The sequence below is a fragment of the Typopeltis vanoorti genome, chromosome 17 (genome assembly GCF_054136105.1).
Source record: "Typopeltis vanoorti isolate ZY-2024b chromosome 17, IOZ_Tvanoo_1.0, whole genome shotgun sequence".
Classification (NCBI taxonomy): domain Eukaryota; kingdom Metazoa; phylum Arthropoda; class Arachnida; order Uropygi; family Thelyphonidae; genus Typopeltis; species Typopeltis vanoorti.
In genome coordinates, this window is record NC_143565.1 from 19695536 (window position 1) to 19719209 (window position 23674).

Genomic DNA, 23674 nt, shown 5'->3' on the forward strand with positions numbered 1-23674 from the left:
CATGCTGTTTCAGATAGTTATCCCTTAATAATTGAATAAAATCCATTTCCTTCCTCACATGTGTCCTCTCCTCCTTCCAATCAATGTTACCATAGTTGAAATCCCCCATAATAATTACCCTCCTTCCACTCATTTCATCAATTTGTTTATGCATACCATCTCCACCATCTATTCCATCACCTGGTCTATAGCAGCACCCAACTGTATATTTTATTCTGCCAGTATCAATCTCACACCAAATAGCCTCAAATGAGCTCCTTTCACTATCCTGCAATTTATTGAGAATGAACTAATGTTAGATAAATTGAAATGATATGTTAATAAATTGGGATGTTAATAAATTAGAGGTTGGATTGACACTGCATTGCCAAAGCATTTTATGTGAACTGCCCAAGATGTATTTCTTGTTTGTTTAGTAGTCTCATTTTTTTATGTATATATATTTAGATAACTGATCTTAAGAATGAAAGATATGAAGTTCCTGTGCCAAATGTGAATGTGAACATTAACAGTAAAGAAACTGTTTCCATGCCTCTGTATGATGTTATACTAGACTGTAATGGAAATTTAAAAATTATAAGAAAAGAAACAGAGATTGCAGTGTAGGTATTTATTTATTTTTTTCTTGTATGTTTTGTAAATAGTTACTTTGTGGATTTAAGACAAAAAAAAAATTGGATTAAAAAATTTATTTGAATTACCAGCATGGTATGTGATCACTCATCTTGTTTCATTATTATAGATTAGTCGTGTCTTTTTACATACATATCTTTCAGAAAAAAATCAAAACATATGGGATGTGTAACAAAATTATTACCATTATTATGTCTTTGTTTTTGCTTCTTGATATATATACCATCAAGGGGGGGGGCTATAATAATATTGCACAATTACATTTACATTATTATTAGTTTCCTAATAACAGTTATCTTTCAAAATATGTTTTTTGTTCAGTTCTCCAACATTGTCAGGTCTCACATTTTGATCTTTTAAGTCTTCAGTCCACCCAGATCTTGGTCTTTTCTTTCTCAGGGTCTTTCTCCTTCCAACTAGTTTGCTACCCTTTTCTTTCTCATTCTTAAATAGCCTTAATTAGCTTTGCTTACACACTTGAAAACTAATGATGTCAAGTTCTTTTCTCATATCTTTATTTTTTTAATATGAGTTTGTCAGTGATGCCATTTGTTCACACCAAGTTTCCTTAGCACTCTCATATCTGTAGTGTCCAGTCTTTGATCAGTAGTTTTATTTATACCCAAAACTTGTAGATCCTATTTTAAATTAGTTTCAAGACTGCTAGTTTTCGGTTTTAGCTAATTTCTATCTTTCTTATTCTATATAAATTTATTTAACTCTTCAGCATACCAGTTTTGCATATTCTGATATATACTTCCAAATTTAATTTACCATCCTCACAAAAAATTGTGCCTAAAGAGCTGAAATTTTTTAAATATCTATAGGATCAGCATTGAGAATGCAGTTGATTTTTGTCTATTTTCATGGCAGGTCTTTTATTATTAATTTTATTTTATTATTGATCTTGTCATTTTTATTATTATTGACATTAAATAATAAAATTCAAAAGTACAGCAGAGAACTTAGAATAATTAATGAATTTTTTAAAATTTTTAATCCAACAAAAGTGCAGAGGAATACTAGAATTAAAGCATACAAGACATTAGCCAGAGCAGTACTTACCTATAGGAGTGAATTCTGAACCATCAGAAAACCAGATGAACAATGGCTTACATCAGTTGAAATGAAATTTGTGAGCTGCAGGATGTACATTAATGAGCCAGATGAAAAACAAAGATATAATGAATAAACTAAATATAATATGATGTTATTTCACTGCTACCCAATCACTATTCAAATAATTAATCACTTATGATGATTACTTCTCTAGAACCCATCAAGCTGTTGGTGTTGCATTTCATTGTCAGTAGCAAACACCCACCATGTATTTAATCTTATTGGACTCAACCTCATACCAGGTAGTTTTAAACTCACTGCTATATGGAAAATTGTTACTAATATTGCAATCATTGCTTTCTACCCTAATTGGACAAATGTCATCTGTTATCTCTAGCATCCCTCCCCTCTCCTTCCTTGGATTCCTTCCTAGAAATACTATACCCTTTACACTATTTATTTATTCATATGGGGTTCCCCATTCCTCATGGATAAGGAATGGGGGAACCCCATACGGTTGAGCTCTTCCTAATGAGGAATTAAGTATGTATTTATGCTGTAAATCCGTGTGTGTGTGTGTGTCTATATGAATAAAAGATCAAATATGCAATTCTATTCTGTTGCTCTATTACCAGGTAAAAATGAGTTAAAAGAACGGTATAAACATAAAATTTGAAAAATCTCGCTTATAATTAAGTTTATTTTTATTCTGTGGTTAGGTTAGGTTATTTGAAATATCTCGTTTATAATTAAGTTTAAGTTTATTTTTATTGTTTAGTTAGGTTAGGTAAGATTAGGTTATTTGGAAAATCTCGCTTATAATTAAGTTTATTTCAATTTTAAGTATTTTTATTGTGTAGTTAGATTAGGTTAGGTTACTAGAAATTAAACTACAAATTATGTTTGTTAATTACAAAATATTACTAAATGAATTAAAAACTATTTTTATGTTTTATATATGTTTTACAAGGAACCTTATATGTATATAAGGTTCCTTGTTCGTGCAATTTGTCATATTATGGACAAACTGGGAGGTCTGCCAACAAAAGAAGAAATACATCTGCTGCCACAACTATGGTCAGTCAGATCTAGCTGACTGTGGCTTTAGATGTCTTGCACAAAATCAAATAGACAAAAAGTATTGTATTTCCACACAGGCAGTACAAATTTAAAAGCCATTTTTGTGGAATCAACAGCAGATTTAAAAATAAAAAAATTGAAAAAACAACCAATGTAATGTAATCTGAATAAATATAGTTGTGTTAAACTTCCCAGGATTTTGGAAACATTAGTTCTTTCATCTCCTACCTAACAGTCCAGGCCTAGCTACCAACACCATGGAGGGACACCTTTCTTCCTGCACTAATTGGATGTTTTTTTTTTTGTGTGTGTGTGTGTTATTACAATTTTTATATTGTAACCTAGAAGATGTCTCTATAATAAAGAAAATGCTAGAACTATTATACTGTTTAATTATTTCTTTGTGCTGTTTTCATTCCATTAAACCAGCACTGAAGCCTTAATATATGTTTACAAAGATAACCTGCCACCTGTTTTTATGTAGTATATTATTACAATTTTTATATTGTGACCCAGAAGATGTCTCTGTGGCAGACAAAATATTGGAACTCTTACATCTGTGTTTAATTATATCTTTGCATTTTCATTCCATTAAACCAGCACTGAAGCCTTAATACATGTTTACAAAGATACAGCTTAAGTTTAAAATGTAGACTTTTTTTCACTCTGTATGTGTGTGACTGTATGCAAGAACGTTTGCTGCTGCTAAATATTTTCTCTTCCTCTTGGGAAACCTTTACTAAATCAGATTGCTCAAGAATTACTCTAGAAAGCATGCATTTCGAAGTTTTTAAGGGGGAAATTAGCTAATTTTCTTAAACTGTTGATATTTGTGTGTGTGTGCGTGCACATATGTAGGGCTGTACTTGCACTTTTCCTGAGGCAGCACTAGAACCTCATGCACCTGTGCATGTTTGATTCATGGACTGAATGTGTTGTCTCCACATGTAATTTAAAAATATTAGAAAAGACTTGGTTGATGATTTAAGGTATGAATGTGTGTGTGCATGCTTGTGTAACAATATGTGTTGTTTTTCTATACTTGTATTGTAATATCTTTATTCTCTTATATCTCTATTCTTTAGCTTTATCTTTATTCTATATTACTAATTAGCTGTGCTTGCGTAACCTTTCTCACTTACTCTACTGCATATTATGTTTATCCACCTTCCGTATTTATTAGTTGTAAACTATGAAAAATTTATTTGTCAGACTGCGCCATCAGTATATCAAATATTCGGCATAAGACTCAAAACTTCCGGTAAATCTCTCTCTCTTACTAGCGTAAATTCCATCAACAAAGTTTATCTAAACAGTCGTGGTTCTTAAGTAATTAAACTGTGCTTTTAATGCCTTAGTTGTTTCCCGTTCACAAGTCTGATTTATTTAGGAACAGTGCAGTTGTAAAATAAGGGATCAGGCAGTACTCTTTTAACAATTAATTAAAACACATTTATTTACATTAATATGAAATATACATGAATCAGACAACAGGGAGATTGCTTTCTCTACCCATCTATAAAATCTTTAGCATAAAATTAGAACCCTTTCACTTCAACACTAAATAATCTCTTTAACTCTAAAACTTATTTACTCTCTGCTTACAATTTCAACTTATTAAACTTCTAGTTTACTCGCAAAGAGGTTAGCTAACTCTCTGTTAAGTTATTTTTACAAATTTGATATCAACTTCTAACATGCCAATTGATTCTCTTATGGACACTTCTTATTACTATTAAACTAATTCTTAACAGTACCTACAGGGCTGGTGGAAGCGGGCATACGGTGCATGCGGGCGTGACTACGAAGGGGGGGCGATGCGGCAGGGGCACACACACACCTGGATTGTTACAGGGGTGCTTAGGTAGAAATTGCATGTGGGCGGCAAAGACCCTAAAGCTGCCACTGAGTACATATACATCATATCTCTTAGATTATAAGAGAAAATATACAAAAACATGTAACTTACAGAGGCTCTGTATCACACATTCAGTCAAGAGTCTTTTACTAAAGTCTTTATGGCTTTTCTTTCATCTCGAGTTTTAGGCTTCCTTCAGGAGTATCTTGCTACAGCGGTATCACGTCGGGATATTAGCGGACTTTTGGACTGCAATCTGCGGTACTCGAATAGCACATAAAAGAGGTTTCAGCATACGGGCAAATTCTCCTGAGGATCCTTACTTCGGGACCTCCTGCTTCTAATTGCTGCCACTTCTGCTACTAATTGCCGATGACTGTGCCTCTAACTGCTGCTGACTGGCTCTGGCTCTTTTCGGTAACAGCGCTTCGCCTTTGTTCTCTTGGCACTTGGATCTTGGCTCTCCTCTGTCGGCAACTGGACCTGGACTCTCCTCTTTGTAACTGGGAGTCTTGCCTCTCACCATTCTCTGCCGTCACTGCTCTGGTTCGGACTCTGCTTATGGTCTGCAGCTCACCTCTGCTCTGGTTCCGACTTCTGATGACTCTCTGCTGACAACTGGAAGCCCCCCATGCTGCTCAGCTCAGTCCCTTTTTATTATGCTTTCTCTCAGACCTTGTACAAAGGGTTGTAACCCATAAGAATTTAGCATGACTCTTTCATTTTCTTTTAAGTTCACCCTGCTCTTTGTTCTCATCCGTGCACCCTTTTCATCGTAAGTGCCGGCCAGCGAAAAGTTGTTTGAACCTTTTAGACTGACTTTGGAGATGTTTATGCACAGAGCTTGTAAGCACTTTCTCATACACAAAAGTCATAAATAACCTTTCTTATGCCCTCATAGAGAGCTATTACACAATGTTCCAGCAGCAAAACATTGCCTTTGTTTTTAACACTCTAAAATATTCTTGTTAAACAGTTAATTTCCAAAGGGTTATTTACAATAATATCTAGCACAAAATATACAGAGACAAACAAGGTTAATTTTACAATATTCTCATGGGACTTGACCTATGTAAACATCGATGTAAAGCGCTTTGGTATTTTTGAGCTACATCGAGTTTTTACACTTGCACGCTGTAAGTGAAACAGGCATCATTCTGTATAGTTTGTTTTTCTTATATTGAAAATGCAGTGAATTAGCTGGACTCATACCTTCGTATGTAACTGGCTACCTCATTTTCAGTTGAAAAGTACTTATTTATATTTCTTTAGATTAAATATATCAAATTTTCTTAAAAAATGTTGACATGAAAAATTTCTTGAAGCTGTTTTAATGCTTAATTTTGTTAGAATAATAGTTTTTTTTTTTTTTTTTTTTGTAAATTGTAAGCATAAATGTTAATTAGTACGATGGCTGCTAAATTAAATGATATCGAGCATCTTTTCTTGATCCTGCAGTTATAGAGAATAAAATTTTATATATTGCTATACAAAAAAAAAAGTTGTTAAATAACAAAAAATAGTGTGACCTGTTATATAATTTTATATTCACTTTGCATGTTTTTGTGCTTTCTTCCATCTCTTTTTTAAATTTAGATTTGCCACCAATCTTTCCAGTTTAGTGTTTTCTGATCAGTTTATTCAGCTGTCTTCGGTCTTGCCATCACATTATATATATGGTCTTGGTGAACATAGAACAAAGCTATTAAAAAGTACCCAATGGACTCGACTTACCTTCTTTAATCGAGGCGATGCTCCAGTTGTAAGTTTTTTTTTATTTTCCATATTTACTTTTTTAAAATCTCTCTCTCTATGTTACTGTATTTCCCTTTTCTTGGTCTAAAAGGCAGCAAAAGTAGTTGAGTGTTGGCGCATGCTATACAATAGTGTTTCCTAAAGTGTGGTGTGTGGCCCAGGTACCAATTAATAAATGATAAAATTGTTTATTCATGCACATTGAAAATATACACTTAATCCTTGCTGATTACTGACCTAATATCAGATATTTTACTGGGTCTGATATCAGTTTTACAGATTCATTTATTTAATTCATTACACATGAATATGTGTCATGATGAACTGCAAAAATTATATTGAATAAACTAGTCTCTAGCTTGCTGCTGCACTTTTCACCTGACATGAAATGTCAGCCTTTAGCTATACTGTCATCACTGCGCATTACTTGTTAGCAGTTGCCAACATGTTTAACAATCAGGATATCTGCTGCATGTATTTCAAGCACTGCAGGTGATACAGGTTAAAAAAAAAAAGTATAATGAAAGCTGTTTTTAGCATTTGTTTTCATGATTGTTTTTCAAGTTATGCAAAACACAGCAATGAAAATTAATGATCCAATCTCATTTTATATTAGTAAAACAAATGGAAGACTTGTAAATGAGTTATTTTGTAGGAAGTGTTTTATCTGATAAAGCAGTATATACTAAAAATGTTGACAGATCTGTTGATTTGTGGCATTGTGTATTTTGGAATTCAGTTTTTTTTATAGATGAGTAAATAATTATTCAAACTGTTTTATTTTATAAAAATATATAAAAAATATTGACACACTTATAGTTACGACAGCTGCTCAAGTTTAGTGCCAGTGATATGTGCATCGTGAATTTTTCTGTGAAAACCATAAGTTTTAATACTGTTGATTTTAATTATGAATATGAACATATAAATACTGCTAAAACATGACTATTGATAAAATAGCCAGCTATATTAATGAACATAGTATTTCTATCCAGCAAACATGCCAAGAATGTTTAATTTATTTATCATAGATATGATTTAGATTGAAAACAAGATTTCTTGTATTGCATCTAATAATGCCTGATTATTGCTAATCAGTTATCATTCCAAACAGAACTTGCTGGTAGGTATATCATTGTCATAAACTGTTTTGGTTAGCTTAGCTTAGGTTAACAACATAACATTCAGTTTTAAAATTAAAAACTTAGTCATAGTTCAACCATGCTCACTTCATTCCTTTTCAGAGTAATGGAAAAAACCATTTAATCATAAAATTTCTTTCCAAGGTTTTTCATGATTTTTATGTTTAACTTTTTCATTTACTAAAATGCACATATCTTGTAACATTACATGTAGATCACAATACATACGTACCTTTAACCATTTTTTTTCTAATTAATATATTTACAATAAACTAACCTTAAGTTCCTTTCACCACCACATTGTTTACCTGGTTGGCCAAGTGGATAATGCTCCTGCTCTCCATCCAACAGATTGTGTGTTTAAATTTTACTCTGATATTAGTTTGTTATTTTTGATTTTTATGGTGAAAGGACATCAAGGGTCATACTATGCCAGCACACAGGTTACAGTAGTACATATGGTCAATAGTTAGTAGGACATTCAAAAGCATCCATGCCCCGGTGCATTCGAACAGCTTCTTGGTTGGAGAGCAGATATGCCAATCACCTGGTCAACCATGCCAGCCTATTCTGATATGTATGTTTATGAATCATGATGTGTGCCCACTGTCCCACTGAAGGCCTGAAATTAAAAAAAAAAGTTCCTTGTCTAGTCTCTAGAGTTGCATTCCTGGATTATCTAACCCTTGCCCCACGTATGATATTTATGTATGATCAGTTTACAACCTTTTGTGGATAAAATGCAAATGAAAGAAAAAATTTGGGATTCCACATTCCCATATACACCTTTGGGAATGGGGAGGGCCAATCGGGATAATCTTCTCTGTAACTCACCCATAAAATTGAAACAAATTGTAACAATGGTCTGTCTTTCATCAGAATACAGTAATAGAAGATCATAATAACTTAAACTAATTCATAATAATTTTTAACTTGAGAGCTTAAGATTTCACAGATATTTAACCACTGATTAAACTATCATTAACTGGTGATTATAAAATATTTTCAAAATATGCATATAATCTTTAATCTAGAATTTTTCTTATGTACAGGTAGTCCTCGACTTAGGACGATTTGCACTTACGACAGCCAAAAATTATTATTAAAAATTCTCTAATTTAACTTTGCTGCCAGCATATACATACATATATCACATTGCTTTTGTGTACGCATTTCAGCGTCGCCATTAGTCGACAAGCAAAGCCTATCACCAGTATGCAATAGCCGGTGCTATGATTCACCCTCTTCTTAACTTATCACAGCCTTTGGCAGGTTAGTTGCTAATCAGCAGTTGAAGTGTTTGTTTCTCTTGTTGCAATTTTTGTATCTCGTCGTAACCCTATCATGTTTAGTAAGAGAAGTAATACAATACTACTGATGAAAATTCCAACATATAAAAGAAGGCGAGGAAAGCTTTAAGTTTAGATGCTAATGTAAACTTAAACTTAGCTGAGGTATTTTCTAAACTAAATCAAGGACTTCAGCTACTCAAAAATATGGATCAAGACACTGATCATCGCTTCGCCAAAGTCGAAAAGCAAATTCGAGAAGCAGTCAGAGGTTATCGTGAAATATATGAAGAAAAAAAGAAGAACCCAACAGACAACATTAACCAATTTTATGATTAAAAAAGCTACTCTTGATCACGAGAAATAACAATATCATCCATATGAGTGACAGTTGCTCACCTGTTTATTTAAAGACACCGTTAACAAGTTTTTTGTTTATGTTAAATAATATTTAAAGGAATTTCAAATTAAAGTAGGTGCACTGTTTTTGATATGTGTTTATATTTTTTTCTTAATTTTGTATTTATGTATTTATATGTATATTTGCTAATAAATAATTTATAAATGTGTATGTAAGTTTATACATTTTTTTAGCCGTTTTAAGTTAAATAGAATGCTAATTTATGAAAATATTATAACAGAAATCAAACAAATCAAGAATTAAAAGTTCTTGACTTACGACGGAGACGTTGGAACGGAACCCCGTCGGAATTCGAGGACTACCTGTAAATTCACTCACAAAAGGCTGGAAGGCTGTTTCAGAGAATAAAGGTAAATGGAATCGAAAGAGAAGGAGTTGGAGAGAAGATGCAAGTTTGGTGGGTTAGTAGTTTAATTGTAGGTAAATTATTGATTAGCTGAATTACCCTCTTTGGATAGCATCGAGAAATTTTAGGGAAATTTTTTGGCTCACCATCTCAAATGTGACCACTATTTTAAGCTTCAGGAGTTTGTACAAAGTTGGGAGTTGGTCGGGTGAAAAGTCATATCGAGCAGAAAAGAACTTTTGGAGGATGTGGAAGCTAAAGATGTGATATGTTTGTTTCAAGAAAGATGGACTATTTTGGTAGCATTGAAGGTGACTAGGTTATCCTTATCTCATAGAAAGCTGGTATGAAAATCTGTGTTTAAGACACTAGCTAGTTGTGAAAGAAACTTGAAGTTTGGAATCTTTCAAATATCTACTGCAACAGCACAAGTTTCTCCAAGAGCTTGAAACGTATAGTAGGGTGCTTAATAGGTGAATAGAAAGAATGAAGCATACTGTCATCATCGAAACAGTGGATAAGTTTGAAGCCAGTGAGAAAAGGTCATTTATGTATAGGAGAAAGGGATAGGTAATTGAACAGAGCCCTAGGGCACTCTTGCACAGGCAGAGAAAGTAGTTCATCATGACACACAATGAATGACCACAGAAAACTGTCTGCTCAGTTTTAGATAGATCATGTGATGACAGTCTGTTTAACTGCCCTTATCAAATTTATTTTGTATGGGGGTTCCCCCTTTCCTTCCCCATCTCTTAGGACGTTGAGCCCTCTTGATGAGGGATTAAGTATGTATTTTATGATTGTAGATCTATGTGTGTTCACGAGCCGGTGAACACACATCAGTGATGTGAGTCATCAGTGATATGATGCATGGTCTGCACAGCACAACACACACACACACACACAAAAGGGCAACTGTGAAATTCCCCACAGCTGTAATAAGTGGGCACAGTGGCCTTGTCCAGTCCTAAATCTGTAGCTGACTCCAGATATGTCGAGGTAGATTGAATCCTGGTGTAAAATTCTGTTCAATGGTTCGATCAGAATTTTTTTGTTTTTAAAATTTTTAAAATGCTTATTCTGGGGCTACGAAAACCTGAGTTTCTGAGTGAAGAAACTTCTGTATGAAACCGGCTAACTTACCTTTAGTTGAAAGACACCGGATAAAGATTCTTCATGTCTTGGACAGGAATTGAACCCAGGACTTTCTGACCAAAGGGCTCGTCAATACTGACTGAGCTATGGAGGCTCCCCTTATCAAATATATTGAAAATATGAAGTACAACAGAGGCAGGTTATTTAGCTAGGAGATCTCTTGTGAATTTAGAATGGTGGAATCCATACTTGTTGAGAAAGTCTATTAATATGGATTCCATACTGTTAATGAATTGCCTCATTATTTTCAAGAGGACTGAGGTGAGAGCATCAGATTAATAGCTTGTTAATAGACAATGTTTTTTTTTTTTTTGTTTGTTTGTTTGGTTTTTTTTTTTTTTTTTGGAATATAGGCTTGTTGCCATGCATTAGAAAGATTGTAAGTCGAGCATACAAGAGTGTAGAGAGTATAGGAAAAATAGTCCTAGAGCACAACTTTGAAGTGCAGTTGGAGTAGTTGGAAGTAGAATCAGTACTAAAATTTTCAACATGTAGCTTATTGAAGGTTATTTCTGTTGCTTTTCTGAAGAAACACCCTGTTCTAGTATGGTTGGCAGTGATTTGCCTCGATTGTCTATGAGCTGGAGGAGAAGAATGATGATGAAAGGAGACCAACTTTGTGTTAGTTGTTAGAGCAGTTTCCTAAATGTGAGAAAGAGGGGGAGGGAATCACAGATGAATAAGTTACATATCCAAGGGACCAGAAGGGAAAAACTGCCTTTTGCCTTTGCATTTGTTAATTTTCTGTATTTTTTGAATAGCTTAGGCTAAAAGAAACTGTTTGAAGACACTTTAACTGTGCTGATTTTTTTTTATTTTACTTTGGATTTCCTTGGCACACACACACACCTTGTGCCAAAGTCATCCAATGTGTACTCTTATACTGCCAAATTACATGGGGTTGAGGGTTATTTATTTATTTAGCATATGGGAGAAATACAAGAAATTATTGAGCAAAACTATATACAGACTGACAGTTCGGTTAAACAGTCGATGGCACTGTCTGGGAGTAAATGCAAATACCTGAGGCCTCCAGGGAAGAGGTGTATGGGGAAGTCGTCAGTGATATGATGCATGGTCTGCACAGCACCACACACACACATACACACACACAAAAAGGGCAACTGTGAAATTCCCCACAGCTGTAATAAGTGGGCACAGTGGTCTTGTCCAGTCCTAAATCTGTAGCTGACTCCAGATATGTCGAGGTAGATTGAATCCTGGTGTAAAATTCTGTTCAATGGTTCGATCAGAATTTTTTTGTTTTTAAAATTTTTAAAGTTTGTAGTTAGATCAAACTACAAACAAGTACCTGCTGTGATCGGGTACTTGTTTGTAATTTGTAGCTTATTCGAGAGTCTTCTCTGCCAGTCCTGATGTCCATCATCTGGTAATTCTATGAGCTATATGAGAGATCTGGAGGCAAGTCTGCATGCAGGAAGTGAAGAGATATCCTGATGAATAGGAAGATACATGTTATTTCTGATTTTCTTTATTTCTTTGATGATAGCTTCTTCTCTTCTGAAGCATGAAGGAGTGTTGCAGGAAAGAACAAGTAACCATGGGAGAGGAGCAGATCATAAGGTACCAGAAATGGTTCTCATTATTATGTTAAGCTGTGTGTCTACAAGAGTCATGTAGTGACTTCAGCTCCAAACTGGCAAACAGTACTCTGCAACAGGTAAGATTTAGAACAGAGCCAGGGCTGCTGGTCTAAGGGGCGAGGCATTACAGCTTTGGTGCCTATCAGCTTGTTTATGATATTGTTCCTGGCAGATAGCTTTAACTTTGTTTTTTTCCAAATGTTTTCAGTAAGTTAGACTACAGTCTTGTGACACCAAGGTAACAAGTGTTACTTTCATGGATTAGAGGTCTGCTGCAGAAATTTATTTTTAGTGTTCTAACATGCTAGAGACTGCAAATCCTTGAATCCCCACTGTTTGATCTGATTTGGTTCAAATTTTTTCTACCAAATCAACCTGCCCTTTTCCTATGCTATTTCTATTGCTCTCCAAACTCTGTTAACCACTCTAACCTCTTCAACTTTCTCTCTCTAAAGCTAGACTTTTGTAAATACCCCCAATAGTGAGGTCATCCTTCTTGGGAACTTCGATGTCCACAACTCATATTGGCTCCCCCTTCTCCAGTTTCAATGATCAAGTAAGCAGGGATGTCAAGGTGTTCGCCATCAGCAATGACCTATCTTAGATCATCAATCTTCCTAACAGAATACCAGACAACCTCCTCCGAATTGCCAACATGCTTGACCTCTTCCTAACAAGCTCCCCTTCCAGGTATAATGTAGTTGTCGGTTCTCCTCTTGGAAACTTGGACCACAACTTCATACAAGTCTCTTTTGCCACAGAAGAACATTCACCCACCAGTTCACAGTCTCGTGTCCTTCGGCACTACAAGGATGCCAATTGGGAGAAGACCTCCATGACTTCCATTCCTCCTTCCCATGGTCTGACTACTGCTTTAGCTCTTCTGATCTAAACACTTGCTCAGACCGAATAACAGAAATCGTCCTCACAGGAATGAAGGCTTTCATCCCTTATTCCACTCCACATTCTCAGCCTCCATCCAAGCCTTGGTTCTCAAAAAAAGTGTGCCAATGCTGTAAAAGAAAAAATAAACCTCTGTTTACCACAATTGGCTCAAGACCAAAACTTCAGCTACCCTTTCTGCCTACACTGCAATTCACAACAATTACAAAAGAATCATCACCAAGTCCAAGTCACATTTTGAAAGGGCCAAATGCTGCAAATTCACTTCCTGTCCAAATGTCAGTTGCTCCTTCTGATCCCCTTGCTAAGGCCATTAGGCTCAACTTCTTCAAGCCCAGGTTTCCACCACTCTTACATCCCAGTGGTACTGTAGTCACTTCACGGACAAGGCCAACTTACTGTCATTACTCTTCTCTTCCAATTACCGTGTTGATGACCTGGGCAAAGTTCCCTCCACTTCGCAAAGAACAGCTCCCTTCATGTCTCCCATAGTCTTCCAACAAAAAGAAATCTGAAGAATCCTTAATAACCTGAACACAAACAAGTCATCTGGTCATGATGGTATCCTACCCATTGTGTTAAAAAAAAGTGTGCCCCTGAACTAACACCTATTCTGTAACACCTACCCTACAACATGGACAACTTTATGTTGGAAAATGGTATGAGTAATGAATAGCCCATCCAGCAGGTAATCACCATTATTATTTGCTTTGCACTTGTTTTCCAAATTTAGGCACAATGCTTCAGTATATTCATGTATATATCTAGTATCATTTCCTATTGTGCTTTGTAGATTTCCAACAAAAACCTACCTTTCCTTTTTCTTAATGTTAGCTTCCTTCTCTAATGACTCAGCTTCTTCCTTATTATTACGTAGTATTTTTTGTGGAATAAGTCTCATTGTTTTTAGTCTTCATTTCAGTAATACTAGTTATGAGTGGTTCTTCCCTAATTCTTCTGCCAATTACACTTTTCCATTGAGCAGCCCTATATAAATTATTATGAAACAAATCTTTTATTGCCATTTTGTGTTCCATGCAAATTTAGTTTAGATCCCCCACACATACCCAGAGTCAGTTATTTTAAAGGAAGAAATGCTTTTCACAAGCCTGTTTAATGCATTCATAAGTTGACTGAAATTTATGTCTTGTGTAGAAAAACATGAATCTGTATGGTAGTCATCCATTCTACCTTGCACTGGAAGAAGATGGAAACAGTCATGGAGTATTTCTCTTGAATAGCAATGCTCTAGGTAAGTAGTGAAATATTCACTCTTTGTTGTTATTCATTTGTCTTAAATCTAGTTTAAAAGTATTCATTTTGAAAATATAATTCTGAAATGAAAATTTGAAAACTGCAGAAATGATACCTAGTCAAGAAGGATAAAACATTTGTAATTCTTAACTGAAAAATGTAAAGCAAGCTGAAGTTTATGCTAAGAAACCAAAGTATCTAATACAGTCAACTCTCACTGTAACAAATACTATTTTAAGAAATTCACCACCATAACAAACTACTAAAAATTCCTGACAAGCTCTGCAGGTACGTTGCTAAGCAAAAGAAAATTCATTTTAGCAAACTATTCCCATGGTCTGAGTTCTCTATAGTGAAGAGTTGACCACGTCATTATCCTTAAAGAACTTGAACCATGAATTCAGCGGTCTAGCTGGAGCTTAGGGAGAGAATATTGGATGTCGCTCCCTTCTTTTAAGTCATTACAAAAAAAAAGAAAAAAAAAAAGAAAAGAATATTCAGTTAAATAACAAAAACAGAAACTTACCTATATATATATATATATATATATATTAGAAGAATTCATTTTAACATGTTAAATATATCTTGCCATCTTTTCTCTCGGTAATAGTCATTAAACTTATTTTATATATATATATATATATACAGGGTGTTCGGGATAAATTTGACAGTTTCGTAAGGAAAAAGAAAATCTTCTTTGTATCTATTAAATTTAATGAATTGACAAAAAAACATTACAGGCAGAGTTAATTACAATACTATCAACAAGATTTACTCAAAATAACCACCATTAGCATCGATCACAGCTTCAATTCTGCTTCGGAACCTCGAAGAAGCTGATGCTACAGTCTCCCTGGGAAGGGCCGCAAAAACTGTTTTAATTTTATCCATTAACTGGGCTTTTGTATTACTGGAAGTGCGATTGGTGTCTTTTTCAACTGCGCCCCATACAAAATAATCCATGGGGTTAAGGTCTGGGGAGTTTGGAGGCCAAACATTTGGACTGGTGAAGTCGTAGAAATTTTCAGACAACCATTTTTGACTTTTCCCAGAGGTGTGGCAAGGGGCCGAATCCTGCTGCCATACATACGGCCTACCATTGGCTACCCTTGTTATCCAGGGCTTGACTACAGTTAGCAACTCCACGAACAAAGCCCGAATTCCAATGCCAGGGTTCTTCAACACCTGTTCCTGCAGATTTGCGAGGAATTCTGCTGTACGAACGCAATCAGATCGTCTGCTAGGGATCTTTCTTCTTGCTACATCCTCGTAGTCACCATTGCAAGTCTCTAGTTCATGCCTGATTGTTTTTACTGTATTCAGGGAGCATTGGGCAGCAGTCGTAATATCCTTATTTTGATGGCGGGCACGAATCATCATGATACAAGTTATTCTCTTCCATGATTCAGGTGGGTTCCAGCTATCCATCCTTTCTGACATCTTGTATATGAATGAAGAAGGGTCCAAACTTTTAAATGAAGAGAAGTGTGTGTTAATACATGTAACTTACGGAAAAATATAATTAATTATAAATATGTCAAATTTATCCCGAACACCCTGTATATATATATATATATGTATATATATATTTTTTTTAAAATTATAACAGATTAAAATTTTTAATTGTGATTTAGTGAAAATATATTTAAAAATTAAAGTAGATTAATAACCAAAAAATTACAACTACTCAGGCAGTTCCGTGGAAACCAGTGACTCATCACAGGAGACTCACACTAACCTTTATGGCACAATGAATCATCACTATCCTTAAAGTTGATCACCAATGAAGCACTCACAGCTGCCTTTGCTAACCTACCCACACACCCAGCATTGATGTGTTATAAGCCTTGCAACTTTTTATCTGTAGGTCAGACATAAAAAAAAGTAGAAAAATCTAGTCCTAGCCACTTTCAGGAGTGTTCCCCTGTTCTCTACTGTCTTATATATTGAAAGAATTCTTTAGCACATACTCTATAAAACTTCTTTAGTAACTGAAATGTCTATCATATTCTATCTTCCTGGCTTTTAGCTCACCTTGTAACCAACAAACATGCAGTCTGTCCTCATAGGCGTATTCCATAAACCAGTTGCCATTTTGGTTACTTGCTCATAAACCTCTCCATCACTTTCATACCCCAAGAAACCCAGATGATCACATCTGTGCACAGTAGGCCAAATGTCGTCATATCAAAGCCTTATAAAGAAAAAAGTTACTTTCTTATACCTGCTCATCAGTGTTTTTTAACAATTCAAGTGATAGATATTTTATCCTTTATCTTTTATGCTGTTATCCTTTACCCAAACTACAAGTTTGTTTAGATCATCTTGCAGCATCTCTGCATTCTCCACAAACAAACGGACACTCCCAAGGTAATCCCAGTATTATTGATGTACAATAGTAATAATTAATATATTAATAAGAATGATAATTTATTTTGGAATGGTTAGACCTATTTCATTATCCGTTCTTACTTGAACTGATGACCATCAGATAACTCTCCGATTCATGTTTTTAAATCTTATTTGAATTATATCTGGGTTCTCTTTACATTCTTGCAATATTTATTTCAAAGGACATGTCTCCATTTGATAAGCTACTTTTGAAAAATGTGCTTTCAAATAGAATGTTATCATGTTGCTTGAGTTGGACTAGCTGTGTGGCAGTTATTCTATAGGTAAACAAATTCAAAACCTAACTTAATATGTGAAAAAAATTGTATTATGCTGATTTTCAACTTTGTGATCAAGACACAGCTCTATCTCATTAATAATGCTGTTAAGGAACCAAGCTCACACACTGGTGTTTGAACAAATTTTTTGCAAGTGTCCAATCACCCGAGTTTTTGCCATTATGTAAACTGCATGAAGCAAACTTCATGCAATTTTTTTCCCCAAGTCTGTAGTAATTATTATTTAACAATTTCTTATTTACATTTAACTTACTAGCATTATCAGTGTTAATTGGGAGTAGTAGTCCTTTCTGGAAGCACCAACTTTGCCACCATTGTTTGAAAACTAGCTTAAAAAACCTCACACCTAAAAAAAAATTAAGACCACATGATCAGCTTTAATATTGCTTTACTGTTCTGATGCACTATTAAACTGGATCATAATGTCCTATTGCCTCGTCCCCATTCTTTGATACTTTCTGGAGTTTATAAACTCCAGGAGATGTCAGAGATTGGCATACAAATGTACAGACAAGAACTATTAACACCTACCTGCATATTTTACTGTCATTATGGAAAATCAGGATTAGTAGTCCAAGTGTAGGGATACCTCTTTCACTCAGGATTGAACAGAAGAAAATAACAGCACTACATAAAAGCCATTATAAATCATGAAAGGCTCTTTCCTGACAGAAGTACTGCTTTAATGTCAACAAGTATGGCTACATAAATTTTCTGAAAATTTGGAAGATTGTTATTCTATGACCACCTTCAGGCTACCTATACATCCAATCTTTGACACACTAGGACTCTAGTTGTTTCTTTTTTTCTCTTGTTATAATTTTGAATTTTTTCCTAATCACTTGATTGTAGTGTCTCCTGTTCTCTGGCAAGTATTTTTGTGTGATGTCTGAAAAATGATTTGAATTTTTAATCTAGCAAAATATTAGTAGCCTAATCATCATTTATGAATAGGGAAATATACACAGAAATATTCATATAACAAAAACTCATGGAGATATAGTGTATTAGATGAAAGTGAGCAAAGTTGCTCTGTTTTGTGCTGAATGGTAAATACCAAATAGTTCACGAGCCTCATCTTCAAAAAGAAGTTTGCTTACATATTGTCAAAACTGTTTTCTTCATCTTCCTCTAAGTCCATTTATTGGCCTGTAGAGAGCAAGAGCATGGAATGTAGGTGACGGTGGATATCTAAGCTGGTGTTCCAACCATCTCACTTGACTTTTTTTTTAATTGTTTTTATTTGCTTTCTTCAAGAATGACAGTATTCTTGAAGAAAGATCTTCAAGAATTAGATCTTGTCATGTATAACCTAGTATTGTTCGAAGGCATATGTTGTCCCAAAGCTATTGATGATATTAACTGCTAGTTGAGTAGTGATGGTCCATGTGTGGGCATCATAAGCAAATATGCTTGACTGGTGGTTTTTCACCAATGAATTTTGGTATTTGTGGTAATGAGATTAGATTTTCAGATATTAGTTAGACTTTTATTGAATTGTGCTTTCTTTTCACTGTGTCAGAGTATGTCGATGCAGGAACTAAGATACTGAAAATCATTTACTTCAAGAATGTGGTCATTTAGCCTAATGTTTTCTTCTATTCTGTTCTTCAGGACTTTAGTTTTAGTGCTATTGACTGCCAACCCAATCAGTGCTGCATTTTTACATAAATTATCTAAGTCGGCAGTAAATAAATTGTAAATTTATAAATATTTATAAATGGGCAGTATAAATTATCTAATAGGGCAGTCTGAATGTTAGAGTCAATTAATACAATATCATTGCTGAACAGAGGCTGCTTATGTGGGTATGTCATGCTAAACCTTCAAGAGTTATTCCATACCCATTTCCTGTAAATCTGAATACATAATCCTTTCCTTCATGCTTACATGGTGATCAGAATACATTATGAAAAATTATGGAGACAGTTACCATGTTAGAGCAAAACTTTAGTTTAATATAAACCAAAATGAACACTCAATGTTTCGACCTTCATATCAAGGTCATCATCTGGAGCATACACAAAGAAACAAGCTGTACTACAATATACATGGTTTGCTAAAGTTACTGACCAACCGTTACAACAATTATTGGCCTGACCTCTGGTGAGGAAAAAAAAACCTTCTACATCAAAGATAGATTCCTATTATTATTATCTATTAGGTTACAAAATTAAATTGGGCTGAAGAGCAACATGTTTATATATATAAAAACTATGTAAGTATACATATAAATACCAACCAACTGGTATGGAATAGTTTCCAATAAAAGCTGAAAATTGTTTCAAGTCCTAAGTAGGCCAAATATGTGCCATCCAAATTCTTGAAATTTTTATGCCTTATCTTGGTATTGTTTTCCTTGTCATTTCAAAATATCTATTTGATCATTTAGTTCTTTTAGTTGAGTGTGTAGATTGTGCATCCTCTGATTCCTGTATTGCTGCTTAATGTCATTTTGTGTCTTTATCAGTTCTTCAATGGTTTGTGTTACCCATTTCCTTTGAGAAGATGAAGTCTTAGTGACCAGTTTTTCCTGCTACTTTATAGCTGGATTGTATAATATGAGTGAAACTTTTGGATGATTGGGCCTTCCATGTTTGTTTTGTAGAGTGCTTTGTACTGAATTTGTATGGTAGGAAGAGTTAGAGCATTCCAGTGATATTTATTTGCTATTCTTGTTTTAGGTTAGTGCTGAGACGAAGTTTTATATGTGAACTTTTACTATCCTATGATTGGAGATTAGTTGTACACTGTTGTAAGCTCTACAATTTTGAGTTGATCTCACCCACATCTATTGATTAAAATATGATCACTTTGTGATCGTGTTCTATGTGGAGGTTCCCAGGTCTATTTTCTTCCAGGTTTGTGGAAATTGCTCTGTAGATTGACAAGGTTATGAGTGTTGCATAGTTCAGCTAGAAGCTATCCATTTTCATTTGTTGTATTGTGGTACATGAAGGGCCCTATATTTCTTGTGATTCCTAAAATATATGATTCTATGGGGGTATTTAAAATTCCACCTTTGATGGGGGAGATTGTTTCTTGGGATGGTGTAGAGAAGGTCTGAAAATTGACTGTAGAAAGCATTCTGAAGTTTTCATTTTATGGGTGCATAGGTACAGGTTATTGTTGCTTTTGGGTTTGAGTTTAAAGTTATTGCCATTATTGTCTTGGAGATAGATGAGATGTGACTGTAGATCCTTTTGTTCACTAGGATTCCAATTCCTCCCAGATTTGTTTGCTGATCTGTAGCTGATAGTCCATTTGTTGCAATTTGATGGGACTTCATTCCATTAAAAATCTGTTCTCCGCCTGACCTGTGTTCTTGGATGCACACTGCATCAAGGTTTGCTGACTCTGCTCAGGTGCAAACTTGTGATATTTTCTGGATTTCAAGAGGATATGAACATTGTAAGTGGATGTGATTAAATTTTTCCAGACTTGATGTTTTGTGTCTCCAACTCTTCCTACTTCAGCTTGTGGGCTTCCTTGAAGGCTTTCACCAGTAGGCTTTAACTTCTCTTGGAAAAAAAAAGGAATGGCGGTTGCACTGCATGATTTTCCTGTATCTCTTATTCCTTTCATAATAGAGCCTCCATAGCTCAGTCGGTATAGATGAAGCCCTTTGGTCGGAAACACCTGGATTTGATTCCTGTTCATGACGTGAGGAACCTTTATCTGGTCTCTTTTGGCTAAAAGTGAGTTAGCCAGTCTCATATGGAGATAGAAGGTTTTTTTCTCTCAGAAAGTTGGATTTTTCATCCCTCAGAACAGGCAAACCAGCCCATGAACACATTTACAGTCATAAATACATACTTAATCCCTCATTAGGAAGGCTCAACTCAATAGGAGGAATTCTTGACTGTATGAATTACAACCAGTCCTAAGGGACGGATGAGTACACATAAATTATAAATTCCTTTCATAATCGGCATTTATCCTCATATAAGGTGATTGGTTCTAACATGCTTCATAAGCCATGTTAGCTTACTGAAAATATATCCAGTATTTCTCAGGGAGCCCTGACTAAGAGGTTTCGCTTGGGTTTTTCCCCTCAGTAACTTAATAAATTGCATAATTTATTTTGTTCTTAGAGGGAACTTTCACTATGAAAGTCTGTTTAAATTCTGGATCAAAGTCCCATAAATAAATACAGTTCTGCACTAAATTCACTGTGGCTAACTATCCATTATAAAAAAAACACTATAATGAGAGTCGACTGTATATGGTGTTGCATGTTAATACATTTAAAGAGAGTTACTTTATTATTACTAAATATACTAAATAAAAAATAGTTGTGATATTCCAGTTATAGCAGAACATTGAATTTTTCATCATTCTTCATGAAACTTAAACTTTTTTGTAAGTTAAATAATTGAAATGAAATATATAGATAAAATTAAAGAAAATTAAAATTATCTGATATATATACATTATATTACATTTTCTGTTAGGAGTTATGAGCCAGAATGTCACATTTCTTTTTATTTTCAGATGTTATTCTTCAGCCAACACCAGCTATTACTTTCCGCCCAATAGGAGGAATTCTTGATTTTTTTATATTCTTGGGACCTTCTCCAGGTGAAGTTACTAAACAGTACATAAAATTGATTGGCCTTCCAGCAATGCCTCCTTACTGGGGATTAGGCTTTCACCTATGTCGTTATAATTATGGATCAGTAAACAGGACTAGAGAGACGTGGAAAAGAACTAGAGAGGCTGGTATTTTTTTTGTAAGTATATTATTATTTTTATACTCATACAAGCAATCTCAGCACCTTATAAAGATTACAATGCTACAGTAATCTTTAAAACAGAAACATCTGAATCATTTCCAGTGACAACAGGAGTCCTGCAAAGTGATGTACTAGCACTTTATTTGTTTTTAATATGCTTGGCCTACATCTTCCGGACCATCAACACAGAAGATCTTGATTTTAACATTAAAACATCCATCCACACCATGCAAATAACTGATCTTAGCTTTGCTGACGATGTTGTACTTATTGATACAGAACCAATAAATGCACAAAAACATCTCAGTCTACTAGAGGCACAGGTTAAACTTATTGGTCTGCAGCTCAGCATCCAAAAGTCCAAAGTATTCTCAATAGGTTGTGACAACTTTATACTTCATATCAACAATAAACCCTTAGAAAGAATAAAGGACTTTCAATACCTTGTACATCAGCAATACAGAAAATGAAATCAGAAAACTTAAACAGCTGGCTCTAGTCTTCCATAACAAACTCCGCCCATCAGGAAATCATCATTAGTATCATTAAAGACAAAATTAAGACTATACCATGCAACCAGTAGATCCATCTTCTTGTATGGTTCTCAAACCTGGACAATAAGACCAAAAAAATTACAGATCTAATTAACACCTTTGGAACTACATGTCTCAGACTGACCCTTGGATACACCTGGATGGACCACATCACTAACTATGGTCCATCAAAAAACTACAACTCAGATGGCTTGGGCATCAACTCAGACATCCTGAAGTCTCGCACTTTTTGGAATCCCTCATCCTGTACAAACCAGAAGATGGCAAATGCAGTAGAGGAAGACCATCAAACAATTTTGGCAATACATATGTGAAACCATCAGTTGGCTAAACTGCAAAACTCTACCTGACATCTATCAGTTAGCTCAAGATAGACTTGGAAGATCATAATTTGCAATTAATCTTTAATATAAATCTCTTTTCCCTTTTCACATTGTATCATATTGTGAATAAACTATGTATGTATGTATGTATTATTATTATTATTATTATTATTATTATTATTATCATCATCATCATCATCACATTCCTGACATGTACCCTTGAGGGGTTTACAGCATATTATGTAAAAAATATTATGTATTTTTATTATGTTATTATTGATGGTACAACATGGTATATTGATGGTAAAATGATGGTACAACATAATAGAGTATATTATTATCATTATTATTTTGCAGGCACTTCCATGGAGTCCTAAGACACATCATGAGAGACCTAAACTATCAGCACAATATCTATCGTACCTCTCCCTGAAACCATTAACAGACAAAGCACTTGCAGCTGACTCAGGCAACCCATTCCATTCATTCACCACGCTCCCGAAAAATCTAGTTCTCATGTCTTTGCTAACCTCTTACCCAACTTTCAGGGATGACCTCTTGTTCTTTCCCTCTAGCTAAGTGCTGAAATATTTCCTTTGTATTAATCTTATAAAATCATTTTAGTAACTAAATTTTTCTATCATATCTCCCCTTTTTCACCTATGAGCCAACTTTTGCAATCCACAAACCCTCAATGTACCCCTCATTTGTTGTAGTACAGTTCCTTCAGTGTCGTACACAGCTTGTAATCTTTATATCCCAAAATGCATAACTTTACACTTTTCTACATTAAATTGCCATCTGTTATGTTTTGCCCATACAATCAAGCATATGTAAATCATCCTGCAAACTTTGTACATCACCTTGATTAA

The 23674-nt window shown here is 34.7% G+C and overlaps 1 protein-coding gene across 3 annotated transcripts in view; it reads left to right on the plus strand.

Annotated features, from left to right (window-relative positions):
- LOC150097208 (lysosomal alpha-glucosidase-like) overlaps nt 1-23674 on the plus strand; it is a 139507-nt gene that overhangs the window by 19847 nt on the left and 95986 nt on the right. For all 3 annotated transcript variants that reach the window (XM_090407491.1, XM_090407492.1, XM_090407493.1), the window contains exons 2-5: nt 448-602; nt 6227-6392; nt 14401-14497; nt 21684-21922. In XM_090407491.1, coding sequence (XP_090263617.1) covers nt 448-602; nt 6227-6392; nt 14401-14497; nt 21684-21922 — 657 coding nt within the window. The remainder of the gene's footprint in view (nt 1-447; nt 603-6226; nt 6393-14400; nt 14498-21683; nt 21923-23674) is intronic.